This window comes from Parasteatoda tepidariorum, chromosome 10 (assembly GCF_043381705.1).
Source record: "Parasteatoda tepidariorum isolate YZ-2023 chromosome 10, CAS_Ptep_4.0, whole genome shotgun sequence".
Lineage (NCBI taxonomy): Eukaryota > Metazoa > Arthropoda > Arachnida > Araneae > Theridiidae > Parasteatoda > Parasteatoda tepidariorum.
Window position 1 is genome coordinate 41,054,511 of NC_092213.1, and position 19,482 is coordinate 41,073,992.

At 27.2% G+C, this 19,482-nt stretch overlaps 1 protein-coding gene across 1 annotated transcript in view; it reads left to right on the forward strand.

Annotated features, from left to right (window-relative positions):
* Positions 1-18,312, forward strand: part of LOC107440985 (regulatory particle non-ATPase 10) — a 23,783-nt gene extending 5,471 nt beyond the window's left edge. The window contains exons 3-11 of the mRNA XM_016054103.3: positions 1,199-1,310; positions 1,860-1,946; positions 4,313-4,381; positions 4,944-5,005; positions 9,288-9,444; positions 10,041-10,146; positions 12,684-12,839; positions 16,723-16,790; positions 17,938-18,312. Of these exons, the coding sequence (XP_015909589.1) occupies positions 1,199-1,310; positions 1,860-1,946; positions 4,313-4,381; positions 4,944-5,005; positions 9,288-9,444; positions 10,041-10,146; positions 12,684-12,839; positions 16,723-16,790; positions 17,938-18,114 (994 nt within the window). The 3' untranslated portion in view covers positions 18,115-18,312. The remainder of the gene's footprint in view (positions 1-1,198; positions 1,311-1,859; positions 1,947-4,312; positions 4,382-4,943; positions 5,006-9,287; positions 9,445-10,040; positions 10,147-12,683; positions 12,840-16,722; positions 16,791-17,937) is intronic.
* Positions 18,313-19,482: the final 1,170 nt, after the last annotated feature.

Genomic DNA, 19,482 nt, shown 5'->3' on the forward strand with positions numbered 1-19,482 from the left:
CAACAAATTTATAAAATTATAAAATTATAATTATTAAAAAATTATATTGTTATTGTATTGTATTGTATTATATTGTATTTTATAAAATATTGTTATTGTATTTATACAGTTTACAATATGACTTTAGCTATTTATCTTTCTACCATACATCCCGGTGTATGTCCTTACCATGTATCCTATCTACGTTTTAAATCTCAAAATTTTAAGAAAAATCTGGGGGTCAACCTCTCTGCCAGAATAAAAGCCAGACATGAATTATAGGCTGAGATTAATATGAATATCTCTATTGATTTATCCTTTGCAAAAGTTTTTTAATATGTTATATAAAATTGATTTTTTATTTTCTCTCCTATTTTACTTTCCATATAAATGTTTTTTTTTTTTTTTTAAAGTAACTACTTTAAATTAATCCATAGTAAAAAATTACGGATGAGAAAGGTTTAGATAATTTATCCCAGATTATTTTTAAAAAATGTAACACTTTAAAAATACTCTAAAGAATTAAAATATTTCAGAATATCAACTGTATTAGATTCAATAAGGTTAGCAATGTCGTCACACAAATCTCAATTTGCAATGGCATCTATTTCGAGCCTGATCCTGCTGAGTCCCATCAAAAATTGCCGTTACCCCTATTCAAAGAATTCAAAATTTTTATACCTCACTGCATTTGTTGATGCATCTTCTTTTGAAACGTCGCCTCATAGCATCTTTTTTAGTGCATGTGTATTATATCCATTGACAACAGCGTGAAATATTTTTAACTTGAGAAAATTTGTATAATTTTTTTTTACTGTTCCTTAATTTTAAAAATTTTTCATATTTAGTTTTTTAAGTGGCTGACTTATATTCCGGAATACAAGGTATTTGTAATTCCATAAAACTACATGTAGATTTAAATGCATATTTCAAGCAAATTCCTGAAGTACCATTCATTTCCTAACATATCAAACCTGTTCATACATTATCTCAAGGACATAGCGTAAGCCGACGGTTCACTTTAAGTTTTCAAAATTTCAGTCTGGTTTCAGAATCTTCTTATTGTTTATCCTCAATTCTTTATCCATTTTGAAGACTTTGAAACAGAGCTCATAATTTTCCTTTTTTTGAAAAAAAGATGTCTTATATTTAAGTGTATTATTATTATATAAATAAACAATTTAATCATGTACCTTTTTTTTTCTTTTTTTCTAATTAGGCCTGAAGTTCTTGCTACATTAACTACAGATGTGGGAAAAATTTTATCTAAATTACATCAAGTTCAGCCCAAGGGTTATATAAACCTATGTACTGGTATACGAATCGCACATGTGAGTTGTTTAATGTCTTATCTGTTTAAGTTTTTTATTTAATATGCAAAATATAGTTTTTCTTATTTTCTAATTAAAAGACATATGTATATTAAAAACTTACAAACTGGGAATCAAGCTGATAATTTTGTTCATGAAAATAGGCTTTTGATATGTATTAATCTCAAAGCTCTTTAAAAAATTCTCTTTGAGAATAGTTTTATCCTAACTATAACACGTAATAACGAATAATTAAAAAATATTATCTTATTTGATGTAATTATTTTTTTTTAAACAGGCAAAGTCACCATGTAAATAGAAGACTTATTTAAATTTAGAAATTTCGCTTTTGCATTATTAATTATGTATTTTAATTTTTTTTCCTTCGCATTTCTCTGTAATTTTGATGAATTTAATTTTTCTTAGTGAAAAGAAAAGAATAATATGCTACTATTTGTACAATAATACGTGCCATTTATGCATAATATCTTTTTTTAAAAAAAAGACCTAATTTTTAGAAATGTATTATGCTTAAAAAATGTTTATTTATGCTAATTTTTGTCCTTATAGCTAGCTTTAAAGCATCGCCAAGGTAAACATCACAAAGTGCGTATAGTTATTTTCGTAGGAAGTCCAATAGATGATGATGATAAGGAGGTTAGTATTGATTGATCTCGTGAAAAAATATACTTTTATGAAACCCTTATTAATTTATAAAAATAGATTAATTAGTAATTTCTTATCTTTATATACATTAAAAAAATTATTTTGTTCATCTTTCTAAGATTTTATTTTGGAAATCTTGGGTTCTACAACTCCAAACTTATAAAAGAAAAAAAGATTGGACTGCTAGTAAGATTTTAATGTTGTTGTCAGTAGGACATATGAGGAGAATCACTGCAAGTTTAAATTAACAATATTCAACTTAAAAAGATTGTTTTATAGAAGAAACTTGAACAAATTATACGTTACTTATTATTAAAATAACTAACTTTATTACATTTATGAATTAAATATCGTAAAATTTCCTTATTTATTTTTCAAGAACTCTGCAGTAAATTTGGTAAATAATCTTTCCCAAAATCCCAATCTAGTTCCCAAATAATGGGGTCAGGAGATAATTCTAGGGTCAGGAGAAAGAATTCAAGAGGTTCGAAAATTTAGAACCTTCAAAAAAAAAAAAAAAATCTGAAACCTGAGATTATTTACTTAATATTTCTGTTATGTTATACTTAATCTTCCTTTATGAAATTATTTTATGTAAAATTGATGAAAAAGAAAATCCATTCTATAATTTTTCCAATAGCAACATATTGACTAAAATTATGAAAATGACATCCGTTTGTCAATTCTTTTCATCATAATATTACTTTAGACAGAATGGGGGAAATTAATGAAGTACAGATCTGAACACATGTTCATTTCTGAGCCTCATTCGCCTCGAAAGGAGGTACCTCAGCTTCGATACCAGCAATGACTGGAACACCAGTTTCACACCTGACTCGTACCGTCCACGGTACTCGTGTTTAATATCTTCATTGGTAGACGGATCATGGGTTAGAATTCCCTTGCAATCAGACTACCCGTTTGAGACTTAAGTGGTTTGAAAGGTTGTGAGGTCGGAGTGAAAGGTTAGTAGTCTTTGCACAAAATTGTTCAGAGATGTTTATAAAATAAAATTATTCACTTCTATTTTTTATCCATCGATTTACTTTACAAGAATTTCATTATTGCATCAGCTGTTACATGGGAAATAATCTTATAAAAATTCTATGGCAAAAATTAGTTTTTAGATTTTTCTATAAAAGTTTTGTAGTCTTTAAATTATGTCAACTTGCATGCCTGACAATTAAAAAAAAAAAAAATTTTTTTTTTTTTACTTATAAACAAGTTTTTTAATTGTATGCTAAATTCTTTTCGGGGCAGAATACTCTGGGTATCCGCTCACCTGGAAGGTCATGAATTTCAGTATTGAACAAAATATGTAATGAAATGTCATGATTTTAATCATTTTTTTAAACGAAATCATAGAAAATCATGGATTTAAGTCGCTGAAAAATGTAATTTGCAAAAGGGAATTTATTCTTCCCCCTTTTACGATGTTCCAAATATCTGAATTTGTAACAAAATCCCCACTCACAGTCATATTTTATTAAAATAAAAAAAAAATTTCATGTTCTTTAAAAATTATATTCTTTCAAAAAAATGAAAGAAAAAACGTCATTTCTACAGCGAATTATCTTTTTAAACTTCTGTGATTTCAGAATTTTTATTATTATTTATTTTTTTTATTTTGTCAATTTAAAATTCTAATTGAAGCAAGCCAGTCATTGGCGAATTTTTTTTAAATTCCGAAATGAGAACAGAAAAATCAGTAGAATTTCTTTCGTTTCCAATGAACAAGAAAAGTATCTTTAGAATATAATTCTGCTGAAGAAAAAAAAATTTTTTTGCTTTTGTATTTTTTTCAATTATTTTATTGCTACAACTCTTTCTTTACTCTGTTTTTCAAATTTAAAATCTATAAATATGAAGATGCAGAGTGTAACAGTTTTGATTATACTTATCATTTCAATGAATGTTATTATAATACTTTTTAAAAATTTTGGAATTACTCATGGAAAGTCATGAATTTGAAAATCTGAAATGTAGGAGATACCCTGAATACTCCAAAAAGGCTCCAACTTTCAACGGTTTTCCTGCTTATTTAATATTTATGCTTTCCATATTGTACTGTTATTCTACTTAATCTAAAAATAGAGATTTTAAATTTATAACTTATTAAGACAAGAAAATCTGCATTTAAATTAAATGTTGTTAATTTGCTATGTGAAGGAAGTGTTCATATTTAGTAGCTATTTATGACATAAGTACAAAAGTGCACTTGCAAAATGCTTTTGCTATATTACAAATTTGAAGTGAAACTAAAATTTAAAATTTTGTTCAAAAAGTGATGCTAATTTTATTTATTATTTTTTGTTTCAACAAAACTTAAATGATAATTTTTTAAAAACTTTTTTCAGATCATAAAATTAGCTAAGAAGTTCAAGAAAGAAAAAGTTTGTGTAGACATTGTTAATTTTGGGGAAGATGTAAGTATAATCGAGTAATTCACAGAAGAATTTGGTGTATAATTTGCTTGAAAAATTAAAGAGTATTTCAATAAAGTATTTCTAAAATTATCAACAATTTCAAATTTTAAAGATATGTAAAAATAATTTTTTTTTTTCGAAGTAAGACAATATAGATGTGAGATGAGCATATTGCCCCTTCTATTGTCAAATTGAATTTTTATACTGAATATTTTCTTAAAATCATACTTCACTATCAGTAACACAAAGTACTTAAATACTATTTAAACTTTTTTTTAAATAATTTTAAGTTTAACATTATAAATTAAGTTAAACATTATATGAGCATTTAAGTGTTAAAAATTAAATTAGTAAGGTTTAACCAGCCAATTATGAATGTTTTTTTTTTTCCCTTTAAATAAGTTAAGTTTAAACAGATTTTTCTAAAGCTTACTTTTTTTCTTTCTCCACGAAAAATTTAATTAAAAAGAAATATCTTAAATATTTTATTAAAAAAAAATATTTTTTATATATATTTTTTAATTATCGATTTATTATTTTTATTTTATCTTTTTTTTTATAGGCTGTCAATACAGATAAACTAACATTGTTTATTAATACTCTAAATGGAAAAGATGGTACTGGGTAAGTAGAAATTTTTTTATAACCCTATTTGAATGCAAAATTAATTAGAAAGTCTTCATTTCTAGTTTTTTTTTTCTAAGTAATGTTGTGCTATTACTTAAAAAATTAAAGACTATTAATATATTTAAAAAATATTTTTTTTCGTCTATTTGATTTAATAAATTAACATATTTGAATTTTATAAATTGATATATATCATGAAGCAAAAATAAATATTTTCTTAATCAAATATTTTCTTAAATAATTTGACTCTTTGTTTATCCTTTGTTTTGTTAATACTTTGTATTATTATTTATGATGAACGACCTAACACATAAATTAAAATTGTTCGGTAGTGATTCATTACTTTTATTAAGAAATTTGTCATGAAAAGTTATCTAACTTTTCAGATAAAAATCTATCGCATGGTCTTATTAGTACTCATTAATTAGGAGATAATGGATTAATAAAGTGAACTTATTTTAGCTTGTCTTGATGTATATCACGTTCAATAAAAATTTTGATATTCATGCTTTTGTGTACAAAAATGTAGAAGACATGAAATTTCTTCCATAGACTTTGTGTTAAAGAAAACCTTCTGGAGAGACCTTTAAAGCCTCCCCCAGTGACCGGGAAAACTTGTACACCAAGTGAGGAAAAGTTCAAAAAGAGAAACACAAAAAATTTATAAACAAAAGATACGTAGATTAAAATGTATTCAAACTTTAATTTAAAGACCCTTTTTGATGATCTCCGAAAGAGTTCTCTTTTGACGATCTCTCTTTTTGACAACCTCATACTGCAGTCAGAGTGCGCTAAAGACAATACTATCAACGATTTACTTTTAGAGTTGAAAGTTAAGTTAGGGAAAAAAAGTTAAGAAGCAAAGAAACTTCTCATTTTTTAAAGATAACTAATTTTAAAGGTATAAAATTAAATGCAAACTTAAATTGAAAAACATAATTGTTTATTTATTTAAAATGGTTCTATCATTCATAATTGGTAAATTTGTTTTTACACATTATTATACCTGTATGGATCATTTTTATTGATGCTAAATTTTATACAAATATTCGATTTTCATGACCTCAACACAAGCGGCATTTCCACACCAAGAAAGTAACACTGACTAAAATTAAAATTGTTTACAAAAAATCATGTACCTTCGATGGCTTTTTGAAGTGAATATAAGTAACCCCTAAGAATGACCAACCTCCATTAACGACCATTTTACTGTGGAACAAAGAGTGATCGCTCCCAAGAGGTATCACTGTATATATGTATGAATGTTTTGCGACACCAAAGGATATAGTGAACTATCTAAACCTTTAAAATTCAATTTTTAGTGATTTTTCACTTCTCTCAGCCTTTTATTATTATTATTATTATTTATTTTATTTTTTTTGTTCAAAAGGGCTACATTGTTTCCATTTTACCACGTTTATATAAACTTGCCTTCGTGTATGTCTGTCCGGGTGGAATTTTGTAATCGATTTTAAACTAACTTCCCGACTAGCTACAAACTTCAAATTCGGCACATAGTTCAGAATTGGGTGATAATGCATGAAAATGAAAAGAAAAAAGACATACAAAGTAAAATAAAATTAAAATTTAAAAAAAAAATTCGAGATTGTCTTTTGTTGTCGATTTCATTATTTTAAATTAGTATTACATGTCAGGGGAAAAGATTTTTATTGTCGGAGTATTTTTATTGGCTGAAAAATCACGTGGTAGGATCCAGTTTTTCCTCATTCATTTCCAGATTGTTTTGGTTGTCATTAGCATAAAACTTATGAAAGTCGTAAAGGTATTGTTTTTCTATAAAGATTTTTGTATCCCTAATTTAAAATNTTTTCGCTATTATTATTTTTTTCTAGCATTTCGCTCATTATTATTTATTAACCGGGAGACTTTTTATTTACTTCACCGGATTTCTTCTTCATTTTTTTTTTAGCAGTATATTTTTTTAAAGCAAATCAACTGTTTATTGTGGATTCATCCATCAATATTGACAATTTCTTATCACGTCCGGGTCACCACTGTGAGGAATTAATTATCGACTGTGTCAACCTTCATCTATCAAAAGGTACCTCAAGATAGAATCAAGTTAATACGTCTTATATACTATTGATTTGGTATTTACTATTTATAGTGGTAGTTACGCCACATTTGTACTGTTATGTATTTCCTGCGCCCCACGTTTTTCGTTTTTCAAATTTTTATTTTTTAATTATTGTTCTCCACTACAAAAACGTGGTTTTTAAAAATATTATTTTTTGTTTTGAATTTTTATCCTTCTTCTGTCTTCTAACTGGGGTTCACACAAGCAGGGTAACAAAATGGTGATTAATGCCAAGTCCTTATCAAATGTTGCTAAAATCTTGTGCATAATAAACTAGTAATCTCCTCACTTGAAACATTACCATATTTTGTCATTTATACTATTGCTTCGTATCTGAATTATAAAAATCATGTGAAAATTTGTAGTGTTTCATATGAAACATGAGACACTACAAGTTTTCACATGAACAGCTGCAGAAAAAGTGACAGAGAAAACCACATTTGCGATAAAGTATTTGTGTATTGAGCATATTAAAAAATGACTACTCAAATGTGTGTTGTTGTTGTTTCTAATCCCCATGAGGTCCATCACAATAAGACCAAATCCATAAGTCCAAAAATGTCCAGAAAGTCTAAAAACAGTTGAGGTTTTGAAAAAACCTCGTCGATCTTAAAATCGATACAGTTTAGAATATGCTCGGACGAAGTCTGAGCAGTCCTACATTTAGTGCAAAGTCCAAAAGTCTTTTGCCCCTGAACATACGAGAGACACCTCAAGTGACCACTTGCAAAGCGAGATAAACAAGTCTGCTGGTTTCTAGGTCCCTCAAAATGCAAGGCACTTCCAGGTCATTTTCTGAAATACCAACTATGCGGAGGTGGAACCCTCTAGAGGCCCATAAAAAAATTTTTGCACTCTGTAAAGACCTCAATGACAGTGGAAGGTAAATCTGGCTGTAAAGGTTCCAAAGAAGCATCTTTAGCCAGTGAGTCCGCCATCTCATTACCTTTGATTCCAATGTGTGATGGAATCCATTGGAAGTGTACCCCAAAGTCCACTGAGAGCCTGAAGAGCATCCCCAAAATTGAAGCCGCAGCCCTGTCTCCAACATTCATCCAGTTGCTAAGGTGTTAGATTGAAGTCTAATACCATGAGTCTAGTTCAAATGTGTGATTCAAGTTTCTAATGTGGAAAGAAAAAATCAAGATTTCAAAAACTGCTGGAAAAAAAGATTAAAAAAGAAAAACTTAAATTTGAAATAAAATTTGTTGCAAGTCAATGTGTCTAAATCTTGTATTATTACGGCATTTTAATAATCTTAGGAACTACATTGTAATAATTGCTCAAAAAACCATATGAGCTTTAAAAAAATCGGTGTAACAAAATGATGTAAGGTATCAGGATTTGAATACCCATTGTGTTAACTTCTGAAAAACTGCCAAAAGACCATGGTATTTTGCATCAATGAAATTCTTACGAATAGAGGGCACCAAAAAGTAATTACTCAAGTATTTAGTGTCGTAAATATATAGTTTAAAAAAAAAAATCTAGATTTTATTATTCTCATGACATTTAGAATATTTTCAAATTGTAATATTTATGCTTTTATAGTCATTATGCATAGATCTGTTTAAAAATTTATCTGCACCCTAAAAACTGTGTGTACTGTGTATAGCTTAAACTTTTTTACAATTTTCCATATTGTTATAGTTTTGAACCTCAGAGTTTTTGTTGCACATGTATACCCTAATTGTAAATAGCACGACTCTTATTGTATGTGGGGGAGAAGAAAAAAACAGTTTTTTTTTGGTTAAGGCAGGTAAAAATTGCAGGGTCTTTGAACAATTCAGTTAATCAACGTTCTGATAAACAGGTTCTACTGTATAAAATACTGTCTGAGAGAATAAATCTAAATTTCATCTAGAAAAGATAAATTAGCTTTTTTGAGTTAGTGACAGTGCAGCAAATGTATGTAGGTAAATTTATTCTTTTTATAATTGTAATAATATTCACAACGGTCTGTGTATACACAAACACAGAGTGAACCCCCAAGGAATCTTTGACCACTAGTTTGAAAATAATGTTCATTAGTTGAAAGTCATTAATTTAAATTAATAATTTCTTTTTTTTTTTACTTTACTTTTTGAGTACTTGAATGTATTGAGTAAGAATATTTGAATATTACTTTTTGGGAGTAAATAAGTTATCAAATGTATGTAATGTAGCATTTGCATTTCTCAGATCCCATCTTGTTACTGTACCACCTGGACCTCATCTCTCTGATGCATTGGTCAGTTCTCCTGTAGTTCAAGGTGAAGATGGTAGTGGAGCAGTTGGAATTGGAGGTATGGGATATGAATTTGGTGTGGATCCCAATGAAGACCCAGAATTAGCTCTTGTAAGTAATATGATTTATTTATTAAGTTTTTTTTTAAAGTCAAATACATATGTATGTTATACTTATAGAGTAATAACCACCAAAAATTACTTTTTAATTTAGTCAAGTTTTGTTCGTAGAAATAAAAAACGAAGTTGGAAATTTTTCTTACTGGTTGACATACAAAGAACATGACAATTCGCTGGTTCAATTCAAACACAATTGGATGAATTAAGAACATTTCACAAAAATACGATTTTGTTTCTAAAGAGTAATTGGGACTGTAAAATGCCATTTTTTTTATGTACCTTGTGTTCTTTTTTCCTTATACATTGATTAGATAAATATCTTTGTGTAAAGCAAAATTTCTGAATGAAGTTTTTTTCTTCTCAACCTGGTTTAGATGCAACGGGATTATTGTTCTTTCATAGAGATTGTTTTAATATTTTAGTAAAAATAAAACATTGAAAGGTCTAAAAGTTAATGGTTGTTATAATAATCATATTTAACTACTTACAATCACATTTTTTCTCTATTTTATGTATTGTCAACTGGAGTTATTTAAGAGCATATGGTTTTAAATTTTTAAGATATTTTTATTTTATTTTCTACCATAGGCGTTAAGAGTTTCTATGGAAGAACAAAGGCAAAGACAAGAGGAAGAAGCTAGAAGGACTGTTTCTGCTACTAGCAATGAGTCTGCTGGGCAAAACCCTCCTGATGGTAAGGCTCACTTGGTCAATTATACTCTTAACCCCTTCCTTCTCGCTTCCGTGAAAATGACGGGGTGAGATTTCACCCTCACCCTCGAAGTAACACGCCAATAAGAATAAAACTGATTACTTTCTTTTGTCCAGAAAACATTTTATTCCTCATTTTACGCACCAGATGGCAGTACCAAGATATTTTTTGAAGGTAATTGTAGTTCATTTCTTTTAAACTAGATGTCAGCACTAATCAAATACGTGTATTCGGCAAAATAGGCACTTTTATGACCATTTTCTTGAAAATTAACCAATTCAATTGTTAATATTCAAGTTTTGTCCGATATTCAAGTTTTTAAATCTAAGTGTACTCGTATGTCCAAGCAAGGTGCCAACTATTTTGATTTATCCATAATTATTACGATTTCATAGTCAAGATTATGGTTTTTCAAGAATTTTAAAAAAATGTAAAGAAATCTTCTTTCTACCCTCCCTCAAACTGAATTATCCCTCCTTATAGAAAAGCAAAAGAACAAGTTCAAATCTGAAATATTGTGAATAAAATTTTTTAATGGTTCTAAGGCAGTGAGGGCTAGTTCTAATTTAACCAAAGACTAAAACACTGATTCCGATTAATTAATTTAATTTCACCATTTTGTAATGATTTATAAAGTTTTAGTGTTGTATAATTTTTAATTAAGTACCTGTATCTAAATATTCATTTATTTTTTTTAATAGTAAATTTCTGCATTATTGATATTATATTCCCATGATAGAAATAAGTAGTACATACACCTTAAAGTTTTGCTGATTCCAGTTTTGTAAATTCTTTATATATTTCTGTATTATTGTACTTTCTAATTACTCATAGCTGGTTCAAAAAGTTGGTATCTCTGTCAAAGCACCTCATTTAAAATGTTTATTGTTCAAAAATTGTGCTAAAGAAAAAATGTCTGAGCTTAAAATATGTGAAGAAGAATTGAATAAGACATATGTCTTTAAAAAGTGTTTAAAAGAAATAATATTTTAAGATACTTTTTTTATTAATTTACTATTTTGTGCTTTTTTTTTTAATGTTTTAAATTTAATTTTATAAATAGCTATATTAAAATTATACTAAGTATATAATTTTCCCTCTCACTTCCTGAATTTATTGTATTGTACTCCTGAAAAACTCCTTAGAAACTCCTGAAATTTACTTTCTTAGAAAGAGTATGAACCCTGTACTGCTCTTGTGCGGCACCAAAGCTGTGGTTATTCCATTCTCTTAGCAAGTAACAATTGTGACATTCTGATTTTAAAGGCGGACATTTTGTAATTGAGAATAATTTATAAAGGTTTTAAAAAGCTTATGAGGCTGCCCTGTCTGGGCAGCCCATGATATACTTTGATCCTTGGTAGAATTCTGTCGACATTGTAGCGGAGTGTTACAGAGTTTTTACAGAAAGGTTTTTCTATTTGGGAAGCAAATAATTTTGATTTTCTTTTCGGCAGAACTTTTCAAAAGAAGTTTTTTCTGCTACAGAATTATCAAATGATGCCTTTGAGGTGTTGAATGAATGCTCCTGTTTTTTTTAATTTTCCTTTTGATGCACCACAGACAAAAAAAAAATATTAATAATAAATAAATAAATAAAATATATGACTGGTATTAGCTCGAGTTTCAAATTTATAATATAAAGAGTAATTTCGAAATCATAAAAGTTCAAATAGTAATTTGCTCTAGAAACAATTTTTTGAGAACATATTTTATATATTAATAAAATATGACTGACTGTTGCAGATGTGAAATTCAGATTTGTTGTATACAAATGTAGCATACAAAACACTATATGCATATGTGCCATTGTAAACATATAGTGTTTAGATTTTTTTTTGCCAATTATTGCTTTAAATTTTCACTCGTTTTTTTTTAAAGTCTCAATGTTTTTTATTTGCTCAGTTATTGATATTAATGATTTTTTAAACTGTCAATATTATTATGGCACAAAAAGTTCCAATCACGCATTTAAGTACCCTAATTTTGGACGCTGTGGCATACCTGCCAACTTTTAATCCCTTCCATTATAATTTTTCCCAGTGGTATTAAAATGGAATTAAAACTTCAATTTTAAGCAAACAAATACGTTGTATTTGAGAAAACTTAAGTTGACAACCCTGATAGTAACGCATATTGATATATGTGCTTAATTTTTTTAAGAATAGTGGTGATCAAAATCATTTAAAAATTAAAATTATAAAAGAAAAAATAGTATATATTTACTACCACTTTAAATATGAAAATAAAATCTTCCGAAAAATCCGTAAGAGTTGGCAGGTATGCTGTGGTGTTTGAATTAACCAAAATAAAAGATACAATTTTAATATAAATGCTTTGTAATAGACTGCAGTAATACAAATTAATAGTATGATGAGAATCATTCATGTTTGAATTATAAGAAATCCAAAGCATTTTCTTGTGATCTTTGAAAACACTCAAGTTAGTGAATATTATTGATTTTAGTGTGAGGAAGAGATTGAAAATGTATTTATATCTGTAATTTTTTTTCTATTTAGACAGTAATGAAGAAGCTTTGCTTGAGCAAGCTGTTGCTATGTCTTTAGCCAATACTGAAGCACCTCCATCTTCTGGACCAGTTATTCCTGATTTTGCTGCAATGACTGAAGAAGAACAGATTGCTTATGCAATGCAGATGTCTTTACAGCATGCACGTAAGTTATTGTTTAGTAACTGCTTGGTATACGCAGTTTATCTTTAATGTGATTGCACTTTAGTATAAAATTGTGCATTATGAAATCAATAGTTCAGTCTAACAATTTCATTTTTGAAGAGAAATTGATGTGTAAATATTGTAGAAAATCATAACCTTCTGCAGAGTTTTAGAAGTTTTTTTTTTCTACTAATTTAGCAAATTAAATTATTATTTTTGGAGTGTCGTAATAATTAAAAATAAAAAATGTATTCAAAATATATAAAGAGAAAAATAATTTGTTTGGTAATAGTTAAAAGCTAAACAATCTACTTTTGACTGTTACTTCTAATTTCAACTATGGCAACTTTGTAATAATTTTGAGAGTTAAATGTCCATCTATATATTTCAACATACATCTATATATTTAAAAATAAACATATCTATTATAGCAATGTTCAAGCATAAATTTCTAATTTTAGAGAATGTGTGTGAGATTCTTATTTTTAAATCATTTTATTATATATTATTGTAATAAAATTACGTGAATTATTAATATAATAAAATTGTTATTGCATATCAATAGTTTCGTATTATGTTAGAATAAAATCCCCCCCCCCAAAAAAAAACGGAAAAGCCTTACCTCCAATTAAGTACTTTCACCCATAATTTCAACAAATGAAATTAATCTTAACTGCTTGGCTTTTCTATTTTGCATTTTTCAGTAGGTATCTTAAATTCTCTTTGAAATTTTCACATTTTATTTTGCTAATTAATTTGTGCCAATAATTATTTAAGTTACAAAATCATACCCAAAAATGTGCTTCCTCTGATTAAACATATCCTTTTATCGATGGACTTAGATATTTGACCCTTTAGATATACAGGTATACAAGGTAAGATATACAGGGGGTAATCGTCATCTGGGTTATATGGTGCAAATAGTTTGGTCAGGAGAACGGTTCTAAACTTGGGTTCCTTAATGTTAATTTTATTGTTTATGTCTTTCACAATATCTCGAGATATTTTGAAGAGAATTGAAAAATTTGTGCACAAAAATTGTTTAACCAAAGATAATTCAAAGGCCAAGATAATCCCGTGCAAAAAATAACTTATAGTAAGCATTTACTATTATTTATTTATTTAATAATAATTGGAAAAATTTTGAATTGTAAGATAAGCAATTTTTACATCATTTTAAAAAATGTATTTTTAAATGCAAAATATAAAATTTGAACAAAATGGGTCGAATATATGCTGAGAAATTGAATTTTAAGAATGCAACTTTTTCTAAATTCAGTTTCTCAGAAACTTTTCTGCCAATTTTGCTCAAGTTTTGTATTTTGCCTTTTAAAATACTGTAAAAATTTTTACATCTTAATATTCAAAAATTTTCTGACTACTATTAAATGAAATATATATTTGTCAACTTTCACTCTTTCTGAGAATAGATTTTCCAAGTGGTTGTAAAACAAATTACCAAAAATCAATCTTACTCAACAATATTGTATTTATATTTTGACTAGTTTGAAATTCGCTATTCTAAAAGACTATTATGCTTTTGGATATTCATTGTAATTATTTATATGTAGTGGTGGTCAAAATCATCTATTAACGAAATGAAATAAGTTTTGCTTCCACTTTAAATATGAAGATAAAATTTTATGAGAAAACTGGGAGAGTTGGCAGCTATGCAAATAATAAAAATGTTTACTAAAAGTAAATTTTTCATGGATGTATTTTTAACTCGACAATCATGTGCAAACATTTTTCTTTACTTAATTTCTCGAGACATGGCAAAATATGCTTAAAATGAAATTAACATTAAGAGGCACAATCTTTTGGCCATTCTCCTGTCCAAACTATTGCAACTCTATTTTCCAGATCAAGGCTACCACCTATATCTTGGGGGTCAAAAATCCAAATCCGTCAACAACAGAAAAAGCATGTTTATTTAAAGAAAATGCAAGTGTGAGTCTGATTTCGCAAGTTAAAATAGTGTCTGCACGAATTAGCATATTTAAGGTCACCCCTTGAATTTTTAAGATTGAGTCCTCGAACGTGAAGATCTGATCCTTAGCTCAAAAGTTTTTCAAGGTGGTCTATTTTTTATATTTGCACTGTGGTTCAGGATCACTTTTTTTTGTCCCATTTTTAATAAATATTATAGTAAATAAATCTATTGTTTAACAAATATATTGAAATGTAAATTATTTTATTTATTAAATGTTATTTTATGATAAAATTTCAATAATTTTATTCTATCTTAATTATTTCTTTTTAAAATGAAGTTTTTAAAAGTTAGACTTTCTATTCACAATTTTTATTTGCATGTTTTTTGTTTTGTTTTTTTTCCAAACTAGAATATAGATGATATTTATCATAAAAACAGTGACAACAACAAAAAAAAAAATAGTTTGGCATTTCGCATAAATAATAAAAAAAAAATTTACATGAAATTTTTTTTAATTAATCTGCTCAAAAGCATACTTCATTAACGTCCAGAAAGATTTCGCTTATCTAACATATTTTATCAAAAACTGAAGATCACAAGTAATGGAGAGATCAAGAATAATATAAAATATGCATGGTATGCTTTTAAACTGCTAAAAGTTTTTTTTTTAATTATGTCTTTAAAGGCTAATTAAGTATGTTTTCCAGCAGATCAGGTTCAAGAATGTTAATGTATACAATCGCCTTTCAGTTATGAATTAAATTTGTGCAATGTGTCAATTTTTTATTTTATTTTCAGGCTTTTTGTAATAGCTACAATTCAGATTCTTGTTTTAAGAATAAAATTTCTAGATAAAAGTTAACTTTTTAATTATATAAGCACTATTTATAAATACAAATATTTTAACCGTTATTATTTTTTTGAAAGATAGTTTAATATTAAAAAAGATAAAGATTTAAGATAATTTAAATTAATATATCTCAAATTTATATAAGAATTAAGACAATTAAAGAAAAAAGGAATTGAATTACTGTACTTAAACTATTAAGCAATGTCTAATGTTCAAAAAAAAAGAAAAAAATATATATATATATATTTTGTANATTTTCTTTTTTTTAGATATTGTAAAATGCATGCTTTATATACATTTAACTACAAATGAAAGCTATCTTTACAGAATATACACAACATGTATAATTTTGGTTACATACAGCTTTTAAAAAAAAATCACAGAAGCACAAAATACACAGTTGCTTGAATACAACTGTGCAAAGTATTTAAAAAAACAAAATTAAATTAACCTCCACTGGCTTTCATAACATAAGTTAATAGCAGACAATATATATATATATACACAATAAATAAAATAAAATTGTTTGTTAATTAATAATATCTGTAACAGTAGATTTTTAAATATATTTTATTGGAAACGAGAAACAAATATTGATTCACAGCTGGAATCAAACTATAAAAGTCCTGTTATTAATCAAGTACATTACTATCAGACCACAAAGCAATTGCAGAGATGAAATTTGAACTTGTTTATAAAATGTGCTTAAATTCATGCCAAAGAGAATTAACCGAGATGTTTCTTTCCATTATCAGTAATAGTTTTGGGGGGATCCTGATTACATAAATTTACATGGGCAATTTATAGCACTATCATTGTAAGCAGTAAGTATGAAGTAAAGTAACTCGTTGCATAGGACTTGTATTGAAATAAGATCTTTGAATTTAAAATGGCTAAATTATTCTGAAGATGCTATAATAATCCACTGCACCCATTGCTGTGCTAGAGGGTTTTTGCTACCAATAGAGGTTGTTATTAAAATTTTAAAAAAAAGTTGTGTATGCAATATTTTTAAACTTGGTCTGGAATTTTTCTTGTGTTCTATTTATGTAAAACTTAAAATAAATGAATTCACTTTTAATTTTTATTGATTTTACCTAGGTGATGGTTCTGAAGGAGAAGATGAGTCTAATGTTCCTATGGAAACAGATGATAAAGATCAAACAAAGGTAATTTATTAGACCTTGGATTATTCATTGAGTATAATTTTTCATAATTTTATTATAACAAAATTTCACAGGAAGAACATAACAGTATTCCCACGGGTCAGGGAGAACAGGGATTGCCTGGAATTGTCAGGGAATTTTATTTCAACTCCAAAAGTCAGGGAATGTTGCAATTTTCTTACAAAATCCTGGAAAATTCCTTCATTTTTCTTGGGAAAAAACCAGTCTTAAAATTGTCAATAACAATACTCAGTTATAGAGATTCGAGTTAAATAATTCTAACCTCCATTACAATTATTTATTGTAAAAATTTTACATTTTAGACCTACTGAAATGCTTCCTTCCTCATAAAATGATATTTATTTTACACAAAAAATCTAATACTTGGCATAACAAATAAAAGAATCCAAATTTTCTGATGAAAAATTTCGTAATATAGATAAAATATGGTATGGATTTTCATTGAAATTTACCTGGAAAAGTCAGGAAATTTTTTTCTGAAATTGGGTGGGAATCCTGCATGAATGCTTCAGTTTTTTATAAAAATAAATTATACCAAGGCTATTTAGATTACATTTATTTATATTATAATTGATACCAAAAGAAAAAAACTCAAAGTGTTCTGGAAGGCACTGTTTGTTGTTAGAAAAACCATGATTTTTATGTATTGTGCAGTTATCTAATTGAGATTTTCAAAACTTCAGTGCAGTCTGAAAACAGTTACGAAAATATTTTAAATCATTCTTGTAAAATTTCCCATTCATGTAAGTTCATTTGAATTCGCTACTCGCTCTATAGATTATGCTTTATTCTGTGTTTTCTTTATATTTTATTTTCTGTTTTTACATGTTATTTTTACTTATTGTATTCTATTTTTTATTTGTTGTAATTTTTGTAAAAAAAATTTTATTGATACAATATTAGAAAGCACTCTTTTTTGCGGATATAATCGTGTGGGCTGATGAAAAGATATCTTTTATTTTCCGGATTTTTTAAAAAAATTTTGAAATGAAATATAACAGTAAATATGATAAATGAAACATTGTTTTTCTAGATTTTCTTCATGTTTTTTTGTATTTATTTATTTTGCTATATACATATATATATATGATAAAAATCTTGCTTTCATCTAAAATTTTTCTCCACGTAGGATGAAGAAGAAGATCTTCAAGAAGTCATGGATGATCCTGAGTTCTTGCAAAGTGTGCTTAGAAATTTACCTGGTGTGGACCCTCAAAGCGAAGTAGTACGAAATGCTGTTGGAAATCTAGATAATCCTAAAGATAAAAAAGCTTCCCCTAAAAAAGATGATAAAAGCAAAAAATGAGATTCTGAAATTGTTAAGCATTTGAAAGTTATTTTCCTTCTAACATTGTAGTGTTTGATAACAAGTTTATCAAAAACGACTTTTATTTTTATTGCTATTAAAAGGACTCTGTTTTCAATTTTGTTTTGTTCACTTGTTTATATAATATGCTCAAAAGTTACTGAGAAATAAATTATGCCTGACTATTTTCTTCCAAAATTTGCCTATTTTGTTGTAGTTAATTTTCATTTGATAATTGAATGTTCCTTGATATAATATTAAAATTCCTAGCCTTACATTTATTATCTTTAATAGTTTGGGCATATTTATTGGAAATCATGGGATATATTTATATGAATATATTGAATATTTATGGATAAAAAGCATTAAAATTACTTTAAATTTAAAGCTAGTCCTAGGTAAGTGTGTATAGTGCTATTGCCGTGCCTTGTGGAACTTTTTTACATAAGTCCACATATCTTTAAAAAAAAACTCACATTTTGATATCTTAATTGAAATTAGAAGAAGAAAAAAAGCTAATGCATTTTTGTAAGGCCCCCTAAAACAAAGAAAATAAAAGGTAAAATAATTATCTTGGTTCAGATATTTTTTTTTTTTTATTGATTTAAAAGCAAAACATTTTGTTTTGATAGTTGAAAGAGTAAAGATAAATATGATGTAATGCAAAGCAAAAAAAAAGTTTCAAGGAACCTCTTAATAAAGGTTTGCACTTAATAAAGGCTTGTTTACATTTTTTAATAATTAAAACTAAATAGTAAACACAACCATGTGTTATGAAGAACCATAAAATGCTGATTCTGTACCATTTCATCAATATTAATATTTGCCAGCTACGAAATTTAATAATTTTTAGAGGAAAATTTGTTTTATTATTTTGCACAATTTTCTTTTAATATATGAATTGAACAGGGTTCCTACACGGTCAGGAAAACCTGCAAAAGTCTAGATATTCTAAAATTAAGCTAAAAAGTCAGGATTTTTCTTACATATTCATAAAGTTAGGAAAATTAAAAAAAAAACTATAGTTCATTAAAAGACTGACTGGCAAAAATAAAGTTTCAAGGAAAAATTCTGTAATTTAAAATATGTAATTTTCTCATAATAACATTCCTCTTTCCCTGGTAGAACCTGTCCTGTTAGCAATTTTCCTCCTGTTTATCCAATGATAAGGAATTTTTGATAGGGTTGCTAGGTTTATTGTTCTTCGTATGAATAACTGGTTTACAGACAACAGCAGAAAAAGCAAAAAAAGGAATTTTCACTGTTTTGTGATGCTATCAAAAAAAAGAGCAAAAGAGTTTCTTCGAGTTTAATCCACAGCAAAAGAGATTAGATAAAAAAAATTTGAAATATTTGCAGGGAGAAAAA